Here is a 27014-nt window from a genome sequence, read left to right as displayed (position 1 = left end):
ACTTAAACACCCAAAATATACTTGTTTTTTTTTTTTTTTTTAATTCTGCAAGCACATTTTCTTCCCTTTTTGTAAACAGGTCAGACCTTTCTGATTAATTTCTGGTAGGGGTAATAGCAATGGCCTCTTAAGGGTCCCTCCTCTTCCACACCTGCCTCTTTTCCTTCTCAGCCCAGCAGCAGAGTGGTCTTATTAAGTCAAATCCTGTTGTTCCTTTGTTTGAAATCCTCACCCGGCTTCCCATTTCATCACAGTAAAAGCCACAGTCCCTACAATAGCCCACAAGGCTCATAAGGGTGTGCTGTCTCTCCTTATTTCTCTGACCCCATCACCTGCTGCTTCAGCCAGTTTCTCCTAGCCGTTTCTCATTCACTTCAGGGATGCTCCCTGAGAAGCCTGTGCACTTGCTATTTGTTTCCTGTCCCTGGGACTCTCTTACCCCAGATGTCAGTGTACCCCATCAGTCCCCCTCCAAGACTGCCCAAAGGCCACCTTTTTTTTTTTTTAAGATTTATTTATTTATTTGAGAGAGGGAGCACGAGTGGGAGGGGCAGAGGGAGAGGGAGAGAGAATCTGAAGCAGACTCCACACTGAGCACAGAGCCTGACGTGGGGCTCGTCTTGGGGCTTGATCTCACAACCCTGAGACCACCACCTGAGCCAAAACCAAGAGTCGGACTCTCAACTGACTATGCCACCCAGGCGCCCCAAAGGCCACCTTTTTTTAAACTCACAAACATTGCCTACACTCCATCTCTGCTTTATTGTCCTTAATTTTGTTTATTATCTGTCTCCTTCCACCAGAGCTTGAACTTCGTGAGGACAAGGATTTTGTCAGTTTTGTTCACTGCTGTATCACCAGGGCCTAGAACAACAGTAGATGTTGAAAAGAAAATTTGTAGAATGTTAAAGAGATGAAAGAATTTTTTTTTTTTTTAAAGATTTTTTATTTATTTATTTGAGAGAGAGAGAATGAGAGAGAGCAAGCACATGAGAGGGGGTAGGGTCAGAGGGAGAAGCAGACTCCCTGCCGAGCAGGGAGCCCGATGCGGGACTCGATCCAGGGACTCCAGGATCATGACCTGAGCCGAAGGCAGTCGCTTAACCAACTGAGCCACCCAGGCGCCCGAGATGAAAGAATTTTTATTCTGATTATTTTCAACTCATGTCCCTGACTCTACTTTCTAGCCCATCAGTTTCTGGCAATCCTTCCCCCACCCCCAGTTCTCTTACTGCTATATTTGAAAAAATAAGTTCAGATGAAAAAAACCCGATTCACAAACTTGGCATGCATTTATAAAAATAGCATTATCAAAGTTTAGAAGCAAAAAAAGTTGAGATTTTTAGGGATATCTGACAAAGGTTAAAGATGGATACGGTCCTTCTAAGTCAGCTGATTGAAAATGAAACTGTTTTAAACTTCTTAAAAAGTATGAGTTCGAGTGTGTTTAAGGGAGCTAAGAGGGAAGACCATTAAAGACTCACAAATGCTGAATGTACACTTTCGAAATAAGTGTGGAGAAGGGGTGCGGGGGAGAGCGGGCCAAACAGACAGATATTTCCTGTGCATTGCGGAGAAAGCTAGAACGGTCAGGAAAGTGTGGCATTCAGCAGTTTAGAAACAAGTTAGAAATTCAGGACTTCATAGCAAAAAATGTAAGGAAGGACCCACTGGGACAACTTACAATATAAAATTAACCAAGCTCAGGGGCGCCTGGGTGGCTCAGTCAGTTAAGCATCTGACTCTTGATTTCGGCTCAGGTCATAATCTCGGGGAGATCAAGCCTCAAGTTGGACTCATGCACTGGGCGTGAAGCCTGCTTGAGATTCCCTCTCTCCCTCTCTCTCTGCCCCCCTCCCACCTAAACAATAAAAATTAATAAATTAAATAAAAATAAAATTAAAAACAAACCAAATTCACACTGGGATCACTAAGTGATGCTTATCCTGAATGGTGCTGGGGGGCGGGGTGGGGGTGTCATATTCTTCACGTAGACCCAGGATACAGAGCAATCTAGATACCTAAGCCAAGAAAACTCTCCTCAGAAAGAAGGATCTTCCTTTGAGTTTGGAGGCTTGTTAGCTCAAAGAGTCACCCTCTCTTTAGTGAGGGGCTGCTGGTGCAGGTTTTTCGTGACTTCCAGGGGCTTCCAAGTCTGTCCATCTGTGTGAATGGAGGACAAGGGCAACACTTGCTTCTAGGGATCTCTTTTTAAATCTGGAGGAAAACAAATACAATAAAATTTTGAATTCTGACAATATTTCACCTCCGAAAAGGGCTACAAAAGGCCTGAGATGGCTAAGTGGGTGACATAGGTGTCTAATCCTAGGTAGGTCCTGACTCTGACCTTAGGCAAGTCATTCAGGTAAAGCCAGAACTTCCTAGCAAACACCTTCCCTACCTAACCCTCTCTTGCCAGAATCCTTCACTGGCTGCTAAAGGGGAGGAGTGACTCTTCCACTCTTTCAGCTGCAAAGGATCAACTCCCATGTGTGTGGATTCCAGGATTTGGGAAATCACTCCATCTAGACCTAAAAGTCGTTTTCAGTTTGATTGTCTTACAGATTGCAAGTTAAACACCAAATAGCTCTCTATGCATTTTGTTTTTCAACATAAAGATCTAACTTGATAGAGAAGCTTTTTCTTTGCCCCTAGAAAATTGCCTGGTTTTAGAAAATATTCAAAATTAGTGCTGCAGCAGCAACGTTTTAATCACGCCAAAGCACTAGATTTTCTGAGGAGAAACAGGAACTGGGCAAATACTGGAGTTACCCAGACTTTCCTTAGAATGAAATCTGTTCCCCTTGAAGCAACATTGTTCACTGGTTTAAATACACAGGCATCTTTTAGTTCAGATGAGAACTCATCACAACAGTGGGCCAAAAACAAACAAAAGAAGCTAGAATCAAGAATCACATCAAATCAGCAATGCCATTTACCTTCTCTAGAGGAGAAGCTTTCTTCAGGCTTTCTTTCCCTCCTTTTCTAGATATTTTCTGGATGTAGTCAGTGGAGTAGGAAGAGAAAGACAAAAGCAGCTTTTTGATGGAGTTGTGAGAAAAGCTTCCTCCCTTGATATGAGCCCGAGCTCCTTGGGTGCGGCCTTCCCAGTAATCCCGTCTCCAGTCAGGCACTCAAGTGTGTGCAAAGGAGACTCCCACTGCCCTGCCCCCCCCCCACCACCAAAGGCTCTGGGTCCCTCCACAATGGGGACTTAGGAGCTGGACAGCACCCTACACCACCACTGCTCTTTTCCCAGGGAGCCTGCCCCTCCCGACCCTTCTATGGGGCAACCCCAAGAGGTCTCCTCTGCTCTGCACAGTCACCCGCTTCCTTTCTCCCCTGCCCCCTTGACCTGGGCTACTCAGAGAAAGGTGTCTCTGGGCTAGAAGTCCACTGTTGGCCCTGCTTCAGGACCCCTATCCTCCTGACTGCCAGGCCTGCAACTGTAGGATTTTCTAAAATCTTTTAGGATGTTCTTTCTCAGTGCTGTTCCATCTCGGTTCCAGCCTCCAGCTCCGTCTTGGACAAACACGTAAGAAAGGCTCTGAGCTTGATTATCCTTATCATTGTGGCTAAAACACTCAACCCAGGTCATGATTTGGGGAAACTTTTCACTTCCAAATTTTTAAATGTTGACCCATGTGAATGTCATCTATTCAAAGATCTTAATTTTAAAACTACATTTGGGGAGTGAGGAAGAGGCAGTTGATAAGGAAGACTGACAGGAGGCTGGTAAGTAGGAATGGGAGTTCAGGGGGAAGAACGGATTCTAAATGTCCAATTCTGAGCCCTCCTGTGAGATTCAGACCAGCATGGGTCTGATACTAGAGCTGGAATTTATGATTACGACTCCAGTCATAAAATGCCAATTTTCTCATACCAGCTGAGTTCCTTCCCATGGTCTTTTTTCCACATCCTCTGAAGCTGGAGCAAGAAATCTACTCCAACAAGTCAGACACCACCCGCCCCCATGTATAGACAAATAATATGCCAGACCTCAGTGGAAAAAAATTCCGCTCTTATTTTTAGTTCCTCTGAGATATCTATTTGTTTTATTTTAAACATTACTAAAGACTTATTTCTCCCCATTTATTAATACATCTCAATTCTCTGTTTCCTCTTTAAATTTTAACTAAAGTTTTATATCTTACTTCTTTCCCCCATCTCTTTGTTTCTCTTTTACTCATTCATTCATTCATTCACTATATATTGTATATCTAATAAGTTCCAGACACTGTGCTAGGCATTGTGGAGCTATAATACTAAATCAGAGGTTACCCCATAATCTTACCAGTAAAGAGGTTAGGAAACATTTGCTACATAATGACATATGCAGGTTAGAACATCAAACATCTTAAAAAGAAGTACAAATAAAGTGGGAGAATTGAGACTTCATGGTCTTTGAGATGGTCCTTGAAAAATAGATAGGTTTTTCAATATGCCCATGTAAGAGCTAGCCCAAGAAAGGTGTCTTCGTGTGCTCGGGCTGCCATAACATAATATCATACACTGGGTAGCTTAAATAGAGAAATGTATTTTCTCACAGTTCTGGAAACCAGAAGTCCCAGATCAAGGTCGTGTAGGGTTGGTTTCTGGTGAGAGCTCTCTTCGGCTTCCAGATGGCCTCTTTGTCCTCACATGGCTTTTCCTCTGAGTTTGAATGTGGAGAGAGAGAATGAGCTCCCTGGTATCTCTTATAAGGACACTAATGCTATTAGATCAAGGCCCATCTTTATGACCTCATTTAACCCTAATTACTTCTTTGGAGGTCCCATCCCCAAACACAGCCACCTATGAGGGTTAGGGCATCAACATATGAATTGGAGGGGGGAGGAAGGGGGAAGAGACACAACTATTCAGTCCATGACCAAGGGACTGAGAGAGAAGGAGGGAAAAGGACCCTAATGGAGAGAAAAGCATCAAGCAAGACAGCAAAGGGGGCAGCATTTTTGGAACACCATGCAGTCGGATTTGCTTCTAAAGCCCATAAAGAATAACAGCAAGAATAATGTTGGAAAGTTGATCAGGCCAGTTTGTGGTGGACTGGATGCCAAGTTTAGAGATTTAGATTTCATTCTGTAGGCACTCAGAGCTATAAAAAGTTATAAGTAGAAGAGCTGTATTACAGGAAGATTAACTGACAGCACCAGTGTAGTGATGCTTGGACCCTGCCAATGTAGGAATTTGGGGAACTCCTGCCACTCCAAGTGGAAAAAACCTCCACGGTTTACAAAGCACTTTCCCATCTGCTATCTTGACTGACCTGCACAATTAGAACTAAAGGTACACCATTTTTCCAGCCACATGTAGGAGAAAAAAAAAACAAAAACAGATATAACTATCTCATGCCACAGGAGTCCCCAGAAAATGGGACACACCACCCCCTCTGTTTTGGAAGTCCACACCTAAATCACAGCTGTTAGCACGGGGGTTCGTGCGGTAATTACGAATCGTAGAGCAAACATGAGTTTTCCCAGGCTGGCCTAGATTCTTGATCATAGGTGAGACTTCCTGATACATTTTTCAATCTTCTAAAAAAAAAAAAAAAAAAGATTGACATACAACAAACCTACAGAGAAGTGCATAAAACATAAATGTAAGGAGCGGACCATAGAATTTATCGTCCAAAACAGAACATGTTGGAGACTGAAAAAAGGGTACTATTAATAATTCACCTAGTTTGAGGCTTAAACTGGGACAGTCCCAGGCAAAGATTATGTTCACCTTGTAATAAAAGGAACCACCCCCTAGTTGAGAAAGACCCTCTAGCTCCCTTCTAGATCACACCCCTCTCCTCCAGCCTAGATGTAACCATTATCCTTACTTTTATAGTAATCATTGTCCCTTTTTCATTGCTATATATTTTTTTAATTTGGGAATGCCCAAAAGGAGAGCAAGGACAGACCCTAGAACACAACAGGATTATACTAGACCTCATTCTAGCATCGGTTCCAACACTTTTTAGGTTCTACTCCCATCATGCAAGTCATTTAAATATCCTCAGCCTTGGTTTCCTCTTGTGTAAAATTAGAAAAGTCAGCATTGTAAAAGAGGTAAAAGGGAGTTATTTTCAGTAAAGACACAACTTGGGGCATTTGGCATGGTTTATAGCCACAATGATTCTTCCTCATTATCTCGAGAAATCACCATTTTTAAAGGGCTGCATCAGCTTTATGGGCTTCTCTTCCATTATTTAGAAGCAAAAAGAAAAATACCTCCCTCACAACATTTCCCTAGCTAGATCCAAATGAAAGAAATAAGAAGGTTAATAAGAAAAAGAAAATAAGGACAGTTAATAAAAGATTAACTACTAAGCCTAGAAGCTGCACAAATCCTTCTGTGCTTGCTGTGCAAACCTTTCCTCCCTAGCAACTTGACATTTTGAGGTTTTAGCTTTCCAGGGGATGTTCATTTAACATTCACAAAGAAAGTTATGTGATGGAGGCTTGTTAACTCTGGGAACAGAGAATAAACTGTCCAGATCACCTCACCTGACACAATTAGGCTCTGAGTTATATGTCAAATTACCATAAGCAGTCCTGGCACCCTGGTTCCCTCCTGCGAGCATCCCTGCGAAGCTCCACGTGCCCTTCTTGGCTTCTGCTTGTAATGAATTAAATATATAAGTCAGATTCCTAGATGAGGCCATAGACCTGCCATCGTTTGAATGATCATGGGGATAAAGCCCTCACTGGTAACTTTGTTGAAAATGTGCGCATCCTAGTCCTAAAAGAGGCCACAAACTCAAAAGCCCACAGGGGTCAGTAAAGAGGATGGGACAGGGATGGCGGCAGACGGAAGGGGCACACTCTGGCTGGAGGGGAAGCCTTTTCACTCTGGCCGTGGCAACTGGGCAGAAATGCCAGGCTCGTGGGGCCAACATTTCTACTTCTCCGAGAGAAGTAGAAATTCATATTTTATGTAAAATCTTCTGATTTATAAATGTGGGCAACGAATTCAAACAATTTCAAAAGCACTGTGACCTCTCCAGATTCTAGATCCATAAATCTGTTTCCCAGCCTGGCAGGGAACGTAGAGTATACCAAATTCAACTCCCTTCTTTCACGGACGGGGAAAGTGAACCGCAAAGTGGACACACGATTTTCCTACAGCCAAGTAGCTAGTTTGGCAGCGGAGCCAGATCGAGAAGGAATACCCGCTTCTGGTCTCCTGCATCACTTCTCATTCCACAAATGAGAAGAGAGTTAATGGCTATAGGCCTAGTTAAAAAGTTAGTAGAGCCAAGTCTGGCTTACAGTGCCCCGGCAACGGTATCAATATACTGTTCTCTTTTACTCTCTCGGGCTTCTAGACAACATATAGGAGGCAGGGTGCTATTATTATGAAGCAGTGGAGTAACATTAGAGCAGAACATTTTTGTCCCAAATTGATTTTCCCCTCACCTGGAGCATACCACAGCTACATGGCTCTGCTCCATGAAAGGAGGGGCTAGCATGTTCCCATTGGGGAAGGGGATTGGTACGGTCATCAGTCCAAGACAAGCAAGGCTCACGCAGCAGGAGAAGATTAAGTACAAAACTTACATTCACAGAACACTCCCATTAACCTCAGTGGGAGCTGTGCTTGCAGAAATTGCAGGGTCAGCAGCTGAATAGAGACAGGAATGAGGCACTAAAGCTCAAGTCATAGGTTACTATTAGGATTGTATAATTCCAGCTCCATATTTGCAAAAGAGTTCATTTTTATTATCTAGTGAGATCTCCCTCTATGGACTCTCCCGGCAGAGTCTTCGAAAGAACCCTTGTTAAGACCTCATCTGTGCTGTCTGTGCGGTTGAAGAAACTTGGCAAATCGCAGAAGTTAGGACAGGTGCCAACAACATTTAGAAAACAGGCTTAGCTGTTTTGGTCCTGCTGGCCCATGGGGTTCATCCTCTTTGATTGTTAGTGATCTGGGCCTAGGACAGTGCCTGGTACAGAGTAGGTACTTAATAATAGTGAATAAATGAAAGATTGGATGGATAGCTTCACATTCCTTGCCAGGCTCACTTAGGAGACCTCCCAATCTAATAAGGCAGAATTAGTCACCCCTTTGCTGCTTCCTAGGAGCCATCCAAGGCAAGGCCAAGAATCAATAAGAGAAGCAGGCTCTGCCGCTGTCTTGGCACAGAGCCATGCCCTTTTCAGCCATGTGTGGCTGGAGGTGGGGGTGGGGGTGGGATCCTGTTTAAGCTACTGCTGTGCTCCCTCCAGTAGGTAAGCTGAAAAGCCTCTGCAGGCTTACCTGATTTTTTTTGAATAAAGATTTGTTTATTTATTTATCTATCCATTTATTTATTTAAGAGAGATAAAGAGAGCGTGAGCAGGGGGAGGGGCAGAGGGAGAGAGAGAATCCAAAAGCAGACTCCCTGGCTGAGCATGGAGCCCACTCGGGGCCCCAGGCGCCCCTTAGCTGATTTTTAAATAAATTCTCTCCCTATGATAACGAAGGACTGAAAATACTATATTTGGTACAATAATCAATTAAGAGAAAATCTGCTCCTTAAACCCTTTAAGGCCACTATTTTTTTTTTTTTTTAATGTAAGCTCTACACCCACCGTGGGGCTCCAACTCACAACCCTGAGACTAGGAGCTGTACGTTCTACCCACTGAGCCAGCCAGGCACCCCATAAGTCCAGTATCTTCTGAAAAGTGTTTGTAGCTACAGAAGAATTAGGCACCTGTTTCTCTGGCTCTGCTGTTTTTAAGTATAACATGTATGAAATGAAAGTTAACAGGTAACCTAGGTGGTAGGTAAATAGGCAGTCACTCCAATGTTACAAACTTTTCTGCATATTTGAAAAGGTGGTAATACAATGTTGGGGGGGAAGTTGTCTGCTGTCCAAAGAGCTACAGGCAGCTTCTTTTTTTTTTTTTTTAAAGATTTTATTTATTTATTTATTTGAGAGAGAGAGAGGGAAACAGCATGAGAGGGGATAGGGTCAGAGGGAGAAGCAGGCTCCCTGCCGAGCTGGGAGCCCGATGTGGGACTCGATCCTAGGACTCCGGGATCATGACCTGAGCCGAAGGCAGTCGCTTAACCAACTGAGCCACCCAGGCGCCCTACAGGCAGCTTCTTAAACCATGCTCTGGCAGCAAGTTGGTCTTCAGCTGGTCCTGCCATCACATGCTGGTGGCAACCATCTAGATCCAAACTAGTAACAATCTAAACCATATGCCACCCACCCTTTCAAAGAACTTCATGCAGACGAGGGAACAAAGGCACAGAGATGTTAAATAATTTTCTCAAGGCCAAAATGCCAAGTGGAAAAAGAACCATCAAGTTTGCCATCAGACTTCTGCTCCTCCTCCTTCTTATTCCACACTGCTTCCCGCGCTTAAAGGAGAGGTATCCTCTGTGAGAAGGGACGTCTGCTCCTGGTTGTCTCTCACCTATTTTGAATATTTAAATAACCACGTACAGCACTTTTTCTGAACAGAACATGTCTACTTTATTTTATATTATGTAGTTAATATTTTATCTAGATTCTAGATCAAATACAGTTCTTACGATGTATATTTTGTTGGAAGATAATGTATAAAGTCGGTTATTCTTAGGAAAAGCCCAACACGAGTTTCCACATTCCAGTTCACACTCATCCCTCATCATCTTTGGGGGGAACTGAGAATTCAGAATGACAAGTGATTGCCTAAAACCTCCTCCCTCTAAATTTAGAAAAGCCTAATAAACCAAATAACCAGAATGTCCTTTCTTTTCATCCTTTCCTCCTATAGTAGGACCACCTTGGGCTCATGGATAGTGAAGTATGCTTAATCCCACCTGTACTGGTCTAACTAATGCTGTCACTGAAGTAGGTTACGGCTGAGTAGATATTGAACTCTAGAACCATGAAAACACTGTTTAGAATCAAGGTCACAGAGATGAATAGAGCTTAAAAGATACCACCCAGTCCTCTCCTTATTCTGTAGTAGTAAGTTAGGTCCTATGGCTGAACCCACTCAGAAATCTGAGAATTTCTCCATTTTTAACAGCTTTATTAAAAGAGGGGTCTGGAATACAAAATCCATTCCAATGTTTTACAAATATTCTCATAACCCTAATAAAAAATCTCTTGGGTCATGCCACTGTCCCCTTGTTATTTTGCACTGAAGTCAGAGCAACTGGTTGAGCTTTTTCTCATTAAAACTCTTCATTGCTTAAAGGCTGTTATTAAAGAACTGATCAGCTCCTGATGACAAGGACCATGGCTTATATATGACTTACACCTTTCTGTGTCCCCTGACAAAGTCTTCAAGTGCAACTGGACTTCAATTAAATAACGTTCTCGTTTCTAATGATGACATCATCCTGAAATAGTCCTCAATCTCATTCTTTAACTATGGAAGCTAGAACTAAATCTAATAGTTTCCTAAAAGTTTAACCGGGGCACATTATAAAGGAAAAGAAAACCCACTGTTTTTATATCTCCTACCTCTTTTTAAAAATTATCACTCTTTCCTGATCCAGTTAAGATTTACTACAGATAGTCACAATGTTGTCATTCTTTAGGATCTAATGAGGTCAAAGAGATTCATTATTCAATTGTTTTCTTCATTCAATTACAAAAAAAAAAAGTGTTTGATTTAGAAGATATCTTAAGAGCACTCCTAACAAATTTGATTTTGCAATTTTTTTGGCATGATTAGCATGATTTCAGTTGGAGCTTTGTTTTATGAGCAAACACGGTGAAAGTCCAAAAGGTGCTATGCAGGTCAGAAAGAAGATGTTTTTCCTGAGACTCCTGAAGCCCTTCTTGCTCACTGGCCAAGCCCGAAGACTGCGTCTCAGTTCCACATCAGACCACTAGGTGGCACCAGAACTTTGAATTAGCAAAGAGAGGAAAACCCGCTTAACCGGCCTTTACGTCATTTGCTACGAACCTTCAATTAATATCTTGTAAAAAATAATTCCTTATTTTTATCAATGATCTAGAACATAGTGGCTTTTCACCATTTATTCTTTCTTATGGTCTGTGCTATGGGGAAGAGGAGATTAAAAGACACGTAAGTCCTTCACCATCTGCCCCTTTCCTCTGGTCAGCTGTAAATTAGAGACAGCAGCCTCCAGCAACATCAGAAGAACATCCGGGCTTTGCATTGTCAGACTCTCCTGCAAGCTTGAAAGGATCTGTGATTACACTCTGTCAAAAGGCAAACCAAAACAAAAGGACAAGTTAAAGGTGTTTTGATGTACCCCAATACTCATATTTCAGTTTGACTGAGGTTGGCTTACGTAGGAGGTAGATAAAATTTTATAATTCCACAGGATCCTTGGGATTCATCTATAAAGGTGGCTGTCTCGTCCTGAAGCGTCTAATCAAATGTTTACTACTTTCTTTCCTTTTTCAAAAAATATTTTATTTATTTATTTGCTGGAGAGGGAGAGAGCACAAGCAGGGGGAGTGGCAGGCAGAGGGAGAAGCAGGCTTCCCGCTGAGCAGGGAGGCCGATGTGGGACTCGATCCCAGGACTCCGGGATCGTGACCTGAGCGGAAGACAGACGCTTAACCGACCGAGCCGCCCAGGCGTCCCAAGTTTTTACCACTTCCAAGGTAAACTTCACTTCAAATTTTGTAAAGGTGGTCCCTAGGGAAAAGTTGGAAACTAGGAAAGTTGATTTTGTTTCATTTTGTTTTATGGGAGTCCCATTTGTACGTGCCTTTTACCCTTCTGGAACTGAATACCAAAATGCTGACACTTCTTTCCTTCCCTTACTCTCATCTCTAGAAACATGTGTGCAAGACAAGAAGGCAAGTCCTACACACCAGGACCGTCATTAGCAACTGCTGATGTTCAGATACTGAGACTGCCAACAACAGCCAGCAAGATCTCAGGGCAGAGTGAGTGGAATTTTCAGAAGACAAGATGGCAGTCTTTATTTTTCTTCCTTTCACCTCCAAATGAGATACCTCCAACAGCAGCACCAGTGAGGCCAGAGAAAAACCAGGCACAAAGGCAGGAAATCAAGAGCATGAACAATCCACCTCAAATAATGATAATGAATTCATTAAACATAAATGTACACTCTTATTACTGATCCTTGGTCACCGCAAATAGAAGGCAGGACAAGACAGGCACGGACCCTACGTTCATGAAGGACAGTCTTATGGACCACTCCCTTTACTGAAATAACCTACTGGGGGCCTGGGCCTCCCTGACCCACAGTTTCCACCTTTCTAGAATGAAGATGCCTGCCTGGATCTGGCTAACAGGTAAGCTAGCATCCGGTAGGGGATCTCCAAGCCTGGAAGAGGGCTAGCTATGCTAGTCGCTGCGGCCAGGCCCTCCTGTCCACTGTTTATTTCCTGCTCTTGCTACATTGGAATTCCTGGTCATAAGAGTTAGCCTCTCCTCCTTTTCACCCAGGAAGATGATTTTCCACTCTTTTTCTTCCCATCCCATGTCCTCTCTACTAATAGGAGATAGTGATATCAATATCACTTCCTAATGCATGCTCCCACCCCTAAAAGATCCCAAGACTTAAAGGAAATAAAAGGTGAGACACGTTGAGAAACAGTCCTTTCCAGCACCAACATCCTGTGATTCTACAAAAAGTCTAGATACAGAGAGGTAGTACAGCAAATTGGGTAAGAATGTCAGCTCTAGAATCCGACGTGGGTTCAAATTCACCACTTTCTAGCTCTGTGACCTTGGATTAGTACATTAATCTCCCTGAGTCTTAGGTTCTTCATCTGTAAAATGAGGATAATAAGGGTTAGTGTGAGGACAAAGTGACACAGTGCCTTGAACATCTTACCTGTTCAGTAAAGGCTAGGTCCTCTAATACTATTCCTAGTGTTGCTGATGTTGTTACTACCACTACTATTAACCGTAGCAAGATAGTGCATACCACAATCCTACATGCATCATTTCAGATCCTGCAGTGTTTTACTAATGTAATTCTTTTTTTTCTTTTGGAGGCTGCATGCCCAGTGTGGAGCCCAATGTGGGGCCTGAACTCACGATCCTGAGATCAATCCCTGAGCTAAGATCAAGAGTCAGACGCTCAACCAAATGAGCCACCCAGGTGCCCCTAATGTAATTCTTTTAATAGCAAGATACACTTTCCTTGTCAGGGTTAAAAGAGAAGAAGGAAGAGAATGAGGAAGAGGAGAAGAGGAAGAGGGGGAGAGGGGGGAGAAGCAGGAAGGGCAGGAGGAAAGAGAAGAGGAGGAAGAAGAGGACAAAAGAAAGAAAAGAAGGGCTCTTGGAAACAGTCCTCACTGAGTCAATGCTCAGGAAGAAGCAGCAGTCCTCACTGGTGGCAGGTGTCGGGAAGATGCGAGCACCAGCAACCCCCACGTGCCACCTGCCTGTACTGTGCTCTCGGCCTTTATTGGAAAGGTCTTCTGTAAAAAAGATAGGAACGTCCTCCTCCAAGCACACAAGGTTATATTTCTAGGACACACAGCTGTTTCATTCCTTAAATCTTCCTTCACTGTCAGCGATTGCCATTTCAAAACCTTGGAACTGATCTAAAGACATGGGCACATCAGCACGCTGAAAGAACCAAGGCAGATGAGAGAGGAGGCAGGTGGGATAAACCAGTTCAAGTACGTGGCAAGTTATGATTGGTATGTGAGGTCAAGAGCTCTCCTGCATGCCCCGCGTGCACACTAAGAGGGAGGTCAAGGAGAGCCAGGCTGGAAGAAGGGGTCTCTGCAGAAGCCAGCCCGCTTAATGACTTTTTTTTTTTTACAGCCAGAGTACACTGGAAGTGTTGTGGTTGGAGGAAACACTCCCTTTACTTATAACCGTAACCTGCTGACAGCTTTTCTAACTAGGATTCAGGAAACCAGGTTCCAGGAGAATTAGAATGATGAAAACATTTCAAAATACATATTGATTCTCACCAGCAAGGTTTGGTTATCAGTGAACTCCCAAGAGTTTCAAAATACCAATAACACATTTGTGAAAGGTTTCAAGGGCTGAAAGGTCCAAAGTCACATTTCTCTACTTTCCAAAAAGGCATCTGCTTAGAAAAACAGAAGAGTAGGGGCGCCTGGGTGGCTCAGTCGTTGAGCGTCTGCCTTCAGCTCGGGTCATGATCCCAGGGTCCTGGGATTGAACCCCGCATCGGGCTCCCTGCTCAGCGGGGAGCCTGCTTCTCCCTCTCCCACTCCCCTTGCTTGTGTTCCTGCTCTCGCTATCTCTCTCTCTGTCAAATAAATAAATAAAATCTTTAAAAAAAAAAAAAAGAAAGAAAGAAAAGAAAAACAGAAGAGTAACAAATAGCAGAGGGCTCAAGAATTTAATAAAGTAAAATCTGTAAATCACTCTTCGGCTCTAGAGGTGGCTCCTACATTTAGCTTGCGCTTGATTCATGCTGCTAAGAGTGGCCAAACAAGAACACATTCGGTTTTTTGGCTCCAGAATTCCTGCCTCTTGTGTTCAATTAAACTTTCCCAACTACAAATTTACCATTTTGGAGAGTGATCTCTAAACAAGCTTTACACTTATAGACTGCTTATAATGTAACAGAAGGAGGAGAAAAAGGCATACGAGTTACTTGTGTTTCAATGTATGCTTGATGTATCCAAAGTTATTATGAAATACAAGCAAAAGAAAGCAAAAATTCATGGCAAAAGATTAGAGAATCTCTGGGCCCAGGAGAAAGGGTGTGTCAGGAAGAATGAGAAATCCTAGAACACGGTTCCAAGTGACCAAGAATCTTAATTAGTACAAATCCATAACTGTAATTACTTCTATTTCTTGAGTGTGTATTATGTGCCAGGCATCAGGCTAACATTCTCCATAGATCATCCCCATTGATCCTCACAACCCGAGGAGAAAAAGTGATTATTACCTTCCTGTTACATATGGAGAGACAGAGGGTGTAGGGAGGTTAGGTAATGTACCTGAGATCACACATGCCTGGTAGAGCCAAGATCTGAACCTAGCCTATCTGACTGCAAGGCCTGTGTACATAAACCCCACGCTCTGCCGCTATCCTGGCGCAGTAATATCAGTATCTTACTTCCCGGGGCTTCCAACGTTCAGTGCCTCGAGACACATCGTTGGTATGACTTCGGTGAATGTTGTAAGTTCTGTCAGCCCAAAGAGACTTGAAATCCATCACTCAGCCTGTTCTAAATACAATATTATAAATTAATGAATGGATCAATAAAATAATTGACACCATGAATGGGGGAAAGGATTAAATATATAAGAAAGAGGGGTGCCTGGGTGGCTCAGTCTTTAAGCATCTGCCTTTGGCTCAGGTCATGATCCCAGGGTCCTGGGATCGAGCCCCATATCGGGCTCCCTGCTCGGCGGGAAGCCTGCTTCTCCCTCACCCACTCCTCCTGCTTGTGTTCCTTCTCTCGCTGTGTCTCTCTCTGTCAAATAAATAAATGAAATCTTAAAAATAAAATAAAATATATATATGTATATATATGAGAGAAAGACAAAGAGGGATGCTACTCTCTAACTACCCATCTGCCTTCTTCATAGGGTAGCTGTGGAGATGGCAGGAGATAAACTGTGATAAAATGCTTTAGAAAATGCTATACCAATATTTCAGATACTAGAATAATTCCAAAAATGAATCTAAAATATTTTAGGAAACGATCACTTTAGAATATAGTGGTATCCTGGCTCTGGTATACATTCAAGAAATTAAGATATGATCAAAATTAGCTTTTCAAAACAGTGGGGAATTGATATAATAAATGAACAGGAAAATTTGAACTAGTTAATATTTGGAGAAATAGTCACACTGTACCTCAACATTTATGCTAAAATAAATTCCAGATGGTTTAAAAATTTTAATGTGAAAAGCAAAACCATGAAAGCACTAGAAGAATCTGCATGACCTTGGATTAAGCAATGGATTTTTAGCTATGACACCCAAAGCACAAGCAACCAAAAAAGAAAAAAGAAAAATTCAACTTCACCAAAATTAAAAACTTTTGTGCATCAAAGGACACTACCCAGAGTGAAAAGACAACACATGGAATGTGAGAAAGTTTTGCAAATCATATATCTGATAAGGGTCTAGTATCTAGAATATATAAAGAGCTCTTACAACTCAACAATAAAAAGACAACCCAATTTAAAAATGGGCAAAAGAGCCTAGGTAGCTCAGTCAGTTAAGTGTCCGACTCTTGATTTCATCTCAGGTCATGATCTCAGGGTTGTAAAATTGAGCCCAATGTGGGGCTCCATCTTAGGACCCTGGAATCACTACCCGAGCCGAAGGCAAATGCTTAACCGACTGAGCCACCCAGGCACCTCTAAATTGAATTCTGTTTAAAAACGAGGTTTAGGGGCACCTGGGTGGCTCAGTTGGTTAAGCATCTGCCTTTGGCTCACGTCATGATCCCAGGATCTTGGGATCGAGCCCCGCATTGGGTTGTAAAATTGAGCCCCATGTCGGACTCTGTCCTGGGCATGGAGCCTGCTTAAGTTCTCTCTTTCCCTCTCGCCCTGCCCCTCCTCCCTCTCTCTCCCTCTCTTAAAAAAAAAAAAAATGGGCAAAGGATCTGAAACGACATTTCCCCAAAGAAAACATATAGATGGTCAACAAACATGTGAGAAGATGGTTAGCATCACTAGTCATTAGGGAAATGCAAATCCAAACCACAATGAGGTACTTTACACTGACTAGGATGACTACAATAAAAACTAAACAGAAAGTAACAGTGTTGGCAAAGATGTAGAGAAATTGGAAACCTATACATTGCTGGTAGGAATTTAAAATGGTGCAGCCACTGTGGAAAACAGTCTGGTGGGTCTTCAAAAAGTTGGATGTAGAATTACTATATGACTCAACAATCCCACGACTAGGTATAGACCCAAAATAATTGAAAACCAGTACCCAAATAAGGACACGAAGTACGCATACATGCATGTTCACAGCAATACTACTTGGAACAGCCAGGAATAGAAAGAACCTAATCATCTATCAACTGATGAGTGGATAAACAAAATGTGGTATATCCATGCAATGGAATATTATTCAGACATAAAAAGGAATGAAGTGCTGACATATGGATAAACCTTGAAAACATTATGTTAAGTAAAAGAATCCAGACACAAAAGGCCTTACAGCATATGATTCCACTTATATAAGAATGTCCACCATAGGCAAATCCAGAGACAGAAAGCAGATTAGTTTATTGCCAGAGGCCGGGGGAGGGGAGATAGCAGAATGACTGCTTAATAAGTATGGGATTTCTTTTGGGGGTAATGAAAGTTTTCTGAAACTAGATACTAGTGATGACTGCACAACCTTGTAAATATACTCAAAGTTACTAAATTGTACACATTAAAATGGTGAAAATAGTGAATTTTGTTATATGAATTTTATCCCAGAATGTCTAAAGTACTAAAAGAGAATATAGGTGGGGCCCCTGGCTGACTCAGTCAGTGCAGGATGTAACTCCTGGTCTTGGGGTTGTGAGTTCAAGCCCCACCTTGGGTGTAGAGATTACTTAAAAATAAAATCTTAAAAAAATTTAAAAGAAAATATAGGTAAATTCATAATGTTCACATGGAGAAGGTCTTTCTAAACATAACATAAGAGGCAGAAACCATAAAGGAATTGACTACATAAAAATTGAAAATGTCTACTCAGGAAAAATAAGCAAATAAAAAGATAGATGACATGCTGAGAAAAAATATTCACAACATATAACAGATAATCGTTTATAGAGCAATAAAGAAATGGCAAATCCCACTCTAATGGCAGACGGTTAAAGGAATTATACAGGAAGTTCACATTGGATGAAATATAACTGGCCAATAAATATGCAAAAGATTCAATATATGCAAAATAAAACAACAAATAATTTTCTGCCCATCAGACAAGCAAAGAGTTTTAAAAATAATACCCAATATTAGTAAGACGGCAGGGAAAAGGTATTCTCGTACATTGCAGGTAGGCATGTAGACTTCTACAATCTTTTTGTAGGGCAATTTGACTATCTCAATTAATACTTACAAATGTTTGAGGGGTACCTGGGTGGCTCAGTCGGTTAAGCATCTGCCTTCGGCTCAGGTCATGATCCCAGGGTCCTGGGATCGAGCCCCGCATCGGGCTCCCTGCTTAGCAGAGACTCTGCTTCTCTCTCTGCCCCCCCCCCCCCCCCCCCAGCTTGTGCTCTCCCTCTTGCTCACTCTCTCTCTCGCAAATAAATAAAATCTTAAAAAAAAATAGTAATATTATTCAAATAATTATTTGAATATTTGAGTATAATTTTTTCCAAGGTAACTCTTAACCTTTTTTTGTATCTGGACTCCTTTAAGAATCTGATGAAAGTAACAGATACTTTCTTGAGAAAATACACATATACATATATAATTTTAAGGGATTCATGGATGCCCTGAAGTCCATTCATGGGTGCACCAAGTTAAGAGTCTCTGACTTACTATCCAGATTGGAAAAATAAAGTTATGAAATTAATTCAAGTCATTTTGTAGGTACAAATATGGCTAGAAATTATTTATAGTGGCCAACTAAAAGAATAACGATTTGTTTCTTGTTTTAGCAGTCAGTGGCAAGGCAGGGACTGAAAGCCAAACAAACCTTTGATCCTAAAGCAGAACAGCCACTACATGCTGGCAGCTTCTCTCCAATTGGTCTGATCAGAAAATTCTGGGCGAATCGTGAATTCTTCAAGATAGCTGCCGTTTCTTCATCCACTTCAACAATTTCACCTTCCTGAAGGGTAGCAGAAAAAAAACACATATTAAGAAATGCCACTTTAATCTTTTTTTTAAGATTTTATTTATTTATTTGACAGAGAGAGACACAGTGAGAGAGGGAACACAAGCAGGGGGAGTGGGAGAGGGAGAAGCAGGCTTCCCGCGGAGCAGGGAGCCCGATGCGGGGCTGGATTCCAGGACCCTGGGATCACGACCCGAGCCAAAGGCAGACGCCTAATGACTGAGCCACCCAGGCGCCCCAAGAAATGCCACTTTAATCTTAATAAAAGAAAAACATACAAAGGTTTTACTAAGGAGTGACATTTCAGGATAAAAAGACTGTATCTTCTGAAACGATATTTCTATTCAGACCCTGCCGCTAGTTTCATGCTCATTTCAAAATGTAATTGACCAGTGTCATAATCAGTTTTTCTTTGGTGGCAAAGCAAAAAAAAAAAAAGGACACTCATTGCTCCAGTATCCCATCTCTCCTCAGAGACAGATGTAGAAAACCATTCATCATTAAAATGAGGGTTTAAATTAAAATAATAGTGTTAATGTGTATTTTTGTGAGTCCCAGGGTGTCTGGGGGGCTATATAAAAGGCTCATGCCTTGGGAACCAGGAGTGAGCACAGGAGATTCTGGGTTATCTAACCCCTGCTCCCTTCAGATAGCTCTGCGTTTACCCCTTCATATAGTGGGGTTACGTAATGCAATGTCTGACACATAGTAAGTATTGGTTTTTTGTGGTTTTTAAAATTTTTTTTTAAGATTTTATTTATTCATTTTCAGAGAGAGCGCACGAACGAGAGAGCACAAGCAGGGGGAGCGGCAGGCAGAGGGAGGGGGAGAAGCAGGCTCCCCGATGAGCAGAGAGCCCAATGTGGGGCTCGATCCCAGGACCCCGAGATCATGACCTGAGCCGAAGGCAGATGCTTAACTGACTGAGCCACCCAGATGCCCCAAGTGTTGTTTTTTTAAATAAGATCTTCCTTTAAAAAGGAATTCTGCTATTAAAGATGGGGGTTTTTTGAAAGCCACTATATCAGAGTGATGGGTTCAAAGGCCCTTCCCACTTTGATTCTGTGACCCTACAGAAGCAGGCAGTACATCAAGGGGCAGTGGATCAGTGAAAAAGCATCAATAGCACCAGGGAGTAGTTAAGAACTTCGAAGATGCTATCTGGACCAAAAAATCAGGTGGGAAACAGCTACCTTTGGAACAAATCATGATTATATCTTCTATTTACTGAGTTCCCGGTATGTACCAAGGTTCTGCTATATTATTGCTAATCTTTATTAAAATTTTATTTTTTAAGTAATCTCTACACCCAACATGGGGCTCGAACTTACAACCCGGAGACGAAGAGTCGCATGCTCTACTGACTCAACCAGCCAGGGGGCCCCTATATTACCGCTAATCTTTTTTTTTTTTCTTATAGAAATTCCACACAGTAGGTATTATTACCCCTACTCTTGCAGTGGAGCAAACTATATCTCAAAGAAGGACTTATTCAAGTTTACCCAAGTAATAAATAATAGAGCCAGAATTTGAACCCAGGTATCTGATGCCAAAGCCTATACTTTTCCATTTTGAGGAAATAAAGACTGCCCTGCAAACAGTAGTAGAAATATCAATATATTGTCATTAAACAACAAGAGTTCCTTAATTCTATGATACAAGTGAACCACTGAAATACTGTTGCACAATACTTCTATTCTTTTCCATACTGCTTCTCTGTAATTCCATTAATCTGATGTCTGATGGATACTTCCCATAAAAGATTTTCTTAGGTGGTGACAGTGATATTGTGGTTATGTACAAGAATATTTTATTCTTAGGAGATGCATGCTGAAATATTAAGGATAACATGTCACGATGTCTGCGACTTACTTTTAATGGTTCAGCAAAAGCATACATACACACATGCACATGTCCCAACACCAGGAAAGGGAGAAGCAATGCAAGGTTAAGAAAAGGTACCTGGAGCAAACGTAAGAGTAGAAAGAATGTCCAAAATCATGGAAATTTTTATTTACCTTAAATGTGAAATTTGCATCAAATATTAGTTCTTTTTCGTGGCCCGTGATTCCTCCATTGTAAATCACTTGGCATCTTTTGGCTGGTCCTGTCTTAGGGAGTTTGAAGAGGCGAAATGTTGCAGAAACAAAACGACAGTCACCTAAAATGGAATTTACCCATGGTTCAGCTCCAGCTCCCAAATGGCTATTGGTTTGCTTAGTAGATGAAGAGCATACAGATTATAATGGTGATTTTCTTCTTTGCATGCCACCAGTTATCTTTCTGGGCAGTTCACTTTATTTACCAAATAACTTTGAAGTGCTTTATTAAATACCAAACTTTGGGAGGTTGCTATTAAACAGAAGACAAGACGGAGGTTTCCAGATGACCCAAAGTCTCCTTCAATGAGGCCCACTTAGTACACTCTTGCTAGACACCACACTTGAACCACTCAAGGAGCAGTTTTAACATTCCCCACTGCTCTTTCTTACCGATCACTCTTTCTAATTCCTTGTTTTGAACTGTAATGAGATTGGCAGTGACCAAACGTGGAGTGCAGAAACCAATTTTTTGGGCAAGGATGGCAAGGTTCTTCCAGTATAAAGCACCACCCAGGCACTCACCTAAAAAAAGAAAAATCACAAACCAACCAAACAACTAGATATTCAAGAAATTACTCCTCTATAAAACTGATTAGGAATGGTATTAGTTGGGGTGCCTGGCTGCCTCAGTTAGAAGAGCATACGGCTCTTGACCTCGAGGTCGTGAGTTTGAGCCCCATGTTGGGTGTAGAGATTACTTAAAAAAGGATATGGTGTTAGTTAAAACATATATCCTAGAAATAGAAAAAGGACCTGAGTGTCCCCCCAATATCTAGAAAGTCACAATTAAAATGGAGTATGCTAGCTTAATGGCCTCTGGGAACCATTATTCAAGACAGTCACTAATGTACGGTCCCATACAGCTGCAATCATATTTCTGGATGGATTAGGTCACATTCTGAAAAGCACTATGCTATGTGAGTAAAAACATATAAAGGATAATTTACAAATTGCCTATTAGCTCCAGATTATCATAAACGATCTGCTACTAGAACAGTAACTACTACTAATATTCATAAGGCAATTTACAGTTTTTAAATTTATTACATCAACAAATTAGAAACAACCCAAATGATTACCCATAGAGAAATGGTCAAATAAAGTATGGCACAGCTGTACAACACAGTTGTAGAATACACACACATTTTTAAAGATTTTAGGCTTAGGGGAGGAGGAGCAAGATGGCAGAGGAGTAGGAGACCTGGATTTCACCTGGTCCCAGGAATTCAGCTGGATAGGGATCAAACCATTCTGAACACCTATGAACTCAACAGGAGATCGAAGAAAAGAATAGCAGCAATTTTCTGAACAGAAAAGCGACCACTTTCTGGAAGGTAGGACGTGCAGAGAAGTGAATCCGAGGCGATATTCGGGAGGATAGATGGCGGGGGAGGGGGCCTCCGTCGGCCGCTACCAGCAAGTGACAGAGCCGCGGAGCACAAAATCCTAACTTTTAGAAATCTGCTCTGCTGAGACGTCGCTCCAGTGGCTAAGCGGGGGGTGGAACCCTCGTGGGACAGTGTGGTCTCAGGACCCTCGGGGTCACAGAAAGACCGGGGGTGCCTGAGTGCGGCAGAGCTCCCAGGTATCAGAGCGGGGAAGCCGGCTGCAGAGACGGAGCCCAGGCGCGGGCTCTCAGCTCGGGGTTGCCATAAACCGTGATCCGCGGCACAGTCGGGCCACTGCTCCTCCAGCAGGGACCCAACAAGCGGCAGATCCGGGGAAACTCCCCTTCCTTCCCCGGGAGGAGAGGTGCGGGAGTGCACCGCGGGGATCTGCTGGGTTTGGAGACTCCACACGGGGTCGGGTGCCAGATAGAAAGGTGCGGTCACAGGCCAAGTGAGCACGGAGTGCGGCCGGAGACCGGGGAGACGGGAGTGACTGATGGCTTTTCTCTGGGGGCGCACTGAGGAGTGGGGCCCCGAGTTCTCATCTCCTCCGAGGCAGAGATTGGGAGGCCGCCATTTTCACTCTCATCCTCCAAAGCTGTACGGAAAGCTTGCGGGGAACAAAAGCTCCCGAGAGCAAACCCGAGCAGATTACTTAGCCCCGCCCCTGACATTCCGCCTCCAGCAAAGACATTTGGGAACCATGGCAACAGGCCCCTCCCCCAGAAGATCAGCGAGAACAGCCAGCCAAGACCAAGTTTACCGATCAATGAGAACGGCAGAACTCCAGCGCTAGGTGAATACTGCACATAGAATCCACGGCTTTTTTCCCATGATTCTTTAGTCTTTCAAAGTTAATTTTTTTATTTTCTTTTTTTTTAATTTTTCTTCTTTCCTTTTTCAACCAACATCTTATCTTAGCAATTCCTTTTTAAAAATCTTTTTTAATTTTCATCTTTAGTCATAGTCCATCCCTTCATCATATTTACCCTTATTTTTGTATATATATAAGTTTTTCTTTCTTTAAAATTTTGGGAGGCAGTTTCTTCTAACAGACCAAAATACACCCAAAATCTAGCCTGTGGCTCTGTTCTATTCACCAGCCTGATCATATTCTTTTTTTTTCCCTTTCTTCCACCCCTTACCCCCCCCCCGGTTTTTGGGTCTTTTCTGATTTGTTTAGTGTATATTTTTCTGGGGGCGTTGTTACCCTTTTAGCATTTTGTTCTCTCATTCATCTATTCTTCTCTGGCAAAATGACAAGACGGAAAACTCACCTCAAAAAAAAAGAACAAGAGGCAGTACCAACTGCCAGGGACCTAATCAATACAGACATTAGTAAGATGTCGGAAGGAGAGTTCAGAATGACGATTATAAAGATACTAGCTGGGCTTGAAAAAACATAGAAGATACTAGAGAATCCCTTTCTAGAGAAATAAAAGAACTAAAATCTAACCAAGTCAAAATCAAAAAGGTTATTAATGAGGTGCAATAAAAAATGGAGGCTCTAACTGCTAGGATAAATGAGGCAGAAGGAAGAATTAGTGATATAGAAGACCAAATGATGGAGAATAAAGAAGCTGAGAAAAAGAGATAAACAACTACTGGATCACAATGGAAGAATTCAAGAGATAAGTGATAAGACAAAATAGTATCAGAATAATTGGGATCCCAGAAGAAGAAAGAGAGAGGGGGGCAGAAGGTATATTGGAGCAAATTATAGCGGAGAACTTCCCTAATTTGGGGAAGGAAACAGGCATCAAAATCCAGGAGGCACACAGAACCCCCCTCAAAATCAATAAAAATAGGTCAACACCCAACATCTAATAGTAAAACTTACAAGTCTCAGAGACAAAGAAAAAGACCTGAAAGCAGCTCGGGACAAGAGGTCTGTAACCTACAATGGTAGAAACATTAGATTGGCAGCAGACCTATCCACAGAGACCTGGCAGGCCAGAAAGGACTGGCATGATATATTCAGAGCACTAAACGAGAAAAATATGCAGCCAAGAATGCTATATCCAGCTAGGCTGTCATTGAAAATAGAAGGAGAGATAAAAAGCTTCCAGGACAAAAAAAAAAAAAAAAAAAAACCTAAAAGAATTTGCAAACACCAAACCAGCCCTACAAGAAATATTGAAAGGGGTCCTCTAAGCAAAGAGAGAGCCTAAAAGTAACATAGACCAGAAAGGAACAGAGACAATATACAGTAACAGTCACCTTACAGGCAATACAATGACACTAAATTCGTATCTTTCAATAGTAACCCTGAATGTAAATGGGCTAAATGCCCCAACCAAAAGAACAGGGTATCAGATTGGATTTAAAAAAACAAGACCCACTGATATGCTGTCTGCAAGAGACTCATTTTAGATGCAAAGACACCTCCAGATTTAAAGTGAGGGGGTGGAAAACCATTTACCATGCTAATGGACATCAAAAGAAAGCTGGGATGGCAATCCTTATATCAGACAAATTAGATTTTAAACCAAAGACTATAATAAGAGATGAGGAAGGACACTATATCATACTTAAAGGGTCTATGCAACAAGAAGATCTAACAATTTTAAATATCTATGCCCCTAACATGGGAGCAGCCAATTATATAAGCCAATTAATAACAAAATCAAAGAAACACATCGACAATAATACAGTAATAGTAGGGGAATTTAACACCCACCCCCCTCACTGAAATGGACAGATCATCTCAGCAAAAGATCAACAAGGAAATAAAGGTTTTAAATGACACACTGGACCAGATGGGACTTCACAGATAAATTCAGAACATTCCATCCCAAAGCAACAGAATACACATTCTTCTCTAGTGCACATGGAACATTCTCCAGAATAGATCACATTCTGGGTCACAAATCAGGTCTCAACTGGTACCAAAAGATTGGAATCATTCCCTGCATATTTTCAGACCACAATGCTTTGAAACTAGAACTCAATCACAAGAGTGCTCGCTTCAGCAGCACATATACTAGAACTCAATCACAAGAGGAAAGTTGGAAAGAACTCACATACATGGAGACTAAAGAGCATCCTACTAAAGAATGAATGGGTCAACCAGGAAATTAAAAAAGAAACAAATTCATGGAAACAAATGAAAATGAAAACACAACTGTTCAAAAATCTTCGGGATGCAGCAAACGTGGTCCTAAGAGGAAAGTATATAGCAATACAAGCCTTTCTCAAGAAACAAGAACGGTCTCAAATACACAACCTAATCCTAAACCTAAAGGAGCTGGAGAAAGAACAGCAAATAAAGCCTAAACCCAGCAGGAGAAGAAAAACAATAAAGATCAGAGCAGAAATCAATGAAATAGAAACCAAAAGAACAGTAGAACAGATCAATGAAACTAGGAGCTGGTTCTTTGAAAGAATTAATAAGATTGATAAACCCCTGGCCAGACTTATCAAAAAGAAAAGAGAAAGGACCCAAATAAATAAAATCATGAATGAAAGAGGAGAGATCACAACCATCACCAAAGAAATACAAATAATTATAAGAACATATTATGAGAAACTATATGCCAGCAAATTAGACAATCTGGAAGAAATGGATGCCTTCTTAGAGACGTATAAACTACCAAAACCAAACCAGGAAGGAATAGAAAACCTAAACAAACTCATAACCAGTAAGGAAATTGAAGCAGTCATCAAAAATCTCCCAACAAACAAGAGCCCAGGACCAGATGACTTTCCAGGGGAATTCTACCAAACATTTAAAGAAGAACTAATACCTATTCTTCTGAAACTGTTCCAAAAAATAGAAATGGAAGGAAAACTTCCAAACTCATTTTATGAGGCCAGCATTACCTTGATCCCAAAACCAGACAAAGACCCCATCAAAAAGGAGAATTACAGACTAATATCCCTGATGAACATGGATGCAAAAATTCTCACCAAAATACTAGCCAATAGGATCCAACAGTACATTAAAAGGATTATTCACCACGACCAAGTGGGATTTATCCCTGGGCTGCAAGGTTGGTTCAACATCCGCAAATCAATCAATGTGAAACAATACATTTATAAAAGAAAGAACAAGAACCATATGATACTCTCAATAGATGCAGAAAAAGCACTTGACAAAGTACAGCATCCTTTCTTGATTAAAACTCTTCACAGTTTAGGGATAGAGGGTACATACCTCAATATCATAAAAGCCATCTATGAAAAACCCACAGCAAATATCATGCTTCATGGGGAAAAACTGAGAGCTTTTCCCCTAAGGTCAGGAACACAGCAAGGATGTCCACTATCACCACTGCTATTCAACATAGTATTAGAAGTCCTAGCCTCAGCAATCAGATAACAAAAAGAAATAAAAGGCATCCGAATCGGCAAAGAAGAAGTCAAACTCTCACTCTTTGCAGATGATATGATACTTTATGTGGAAAACCCGAAAGACACCACCCAAAACTGTTAGAACTCATACAGGAATTCAGTAAACTGGCAAAATATAAAATCAATGCACAGAAATCAGTTGCATTTCTATACACCAACAACAAGACAGAAGGAAGAGAAATTAAGGAGCTGATCCCATTTACAATTGCACCCAAAACCATAAGATACCTAGGAATAAATCTAACCAAAGAGGCAAAGGATCTATACTCAGAAAACTATAGAATACTCATGAAAGAAATTGAGGAAGACACAAAGAAATGGAAAAACGTTCCATGCTCATAGATTAGAAGAATAAATACTGTGAAAATGTCTATGCTACCTAGAGCAATCTACACATTTAATGCAATCCCTATCAAAATACCACCAACTTTTTCCAAAGAAATGGAACAAGTAATCCTAAAATTTGTATGAAACCAGAAAAGACCCCGAATAGCCAAA

The 27014-nt window shown here is 41.7% G+C and overlaps 1 protein-coding gene across 7 annotated transcripts in view; it reads right to left on the bottom strand.

Annotated features, from left to right (window-relative positions):
• AS3MT (arsenite methyltransferase) overlaps positions 1 to 27014 on the bottom strand; it is a 35744-nt gene that overhangs the window by 938 nt on the left and 7792 nt on the right. Inside the window, exons 8-13 of one of the 7 annotated variants that reach the window (XR_004301704.1) lie at positions 21166 to 21297; positions 20692 to 20834; positions 18533 to 18667; positions 2940 to 2996; positions 2022 to 2217; positions 754 to 864 (exon numbers count right to left, since the gene is read on the bottom strand). Coding sequence is in view for 5 of the 7 variants with exons in the window: in XM_032423521.1 (XP_032279412.1) it covers positions 11052 to 11144; positions 18533 to 18667; positions 20692 to 20834; positions 21166 to 21297 (503 nt within the window). In the remaining 2 variants the exon portion in view is untranslated. Of the gene's footprint in view, positions 1 to 753; positions 865 to 1903; positions 2218 to 2682; positions 2997 to 5747; positions 6604 to 9052; positions 11145 to 18532; positions 18668 to 20691; positions 20835 to 21165; positions 21298 to 27014 lie in introns of those variants that run through there. The other 6 variants (XR_004301705.1, XM_032423524.1, XM_032423522.1 and 3 more) reach the window with 6 other exon arrangements.

The sequence above is a fragment of the Phoca vitulina genome, unplaced genomic scaffold (genome assembly GCF_004348235.1).
Source record: "Phoca vitulina isolate PV1807 unplaced genomic scaffold, GSC_HSeal_1.0 scaffold28, whole genome shotgun sequence".
NCBI classification, from domain to species: domain Eukaryota; kingdom Metazoa; phylum Chordata; class Mammalia; order Carnivora; family Phocidae; genus Phoca; species Phoca vitulina.
The sequence above is the reverse complement of the archived record's forward strand: the minus strand, read 5'-3'. Positions and strand labels throughout refer to the sequence as shown.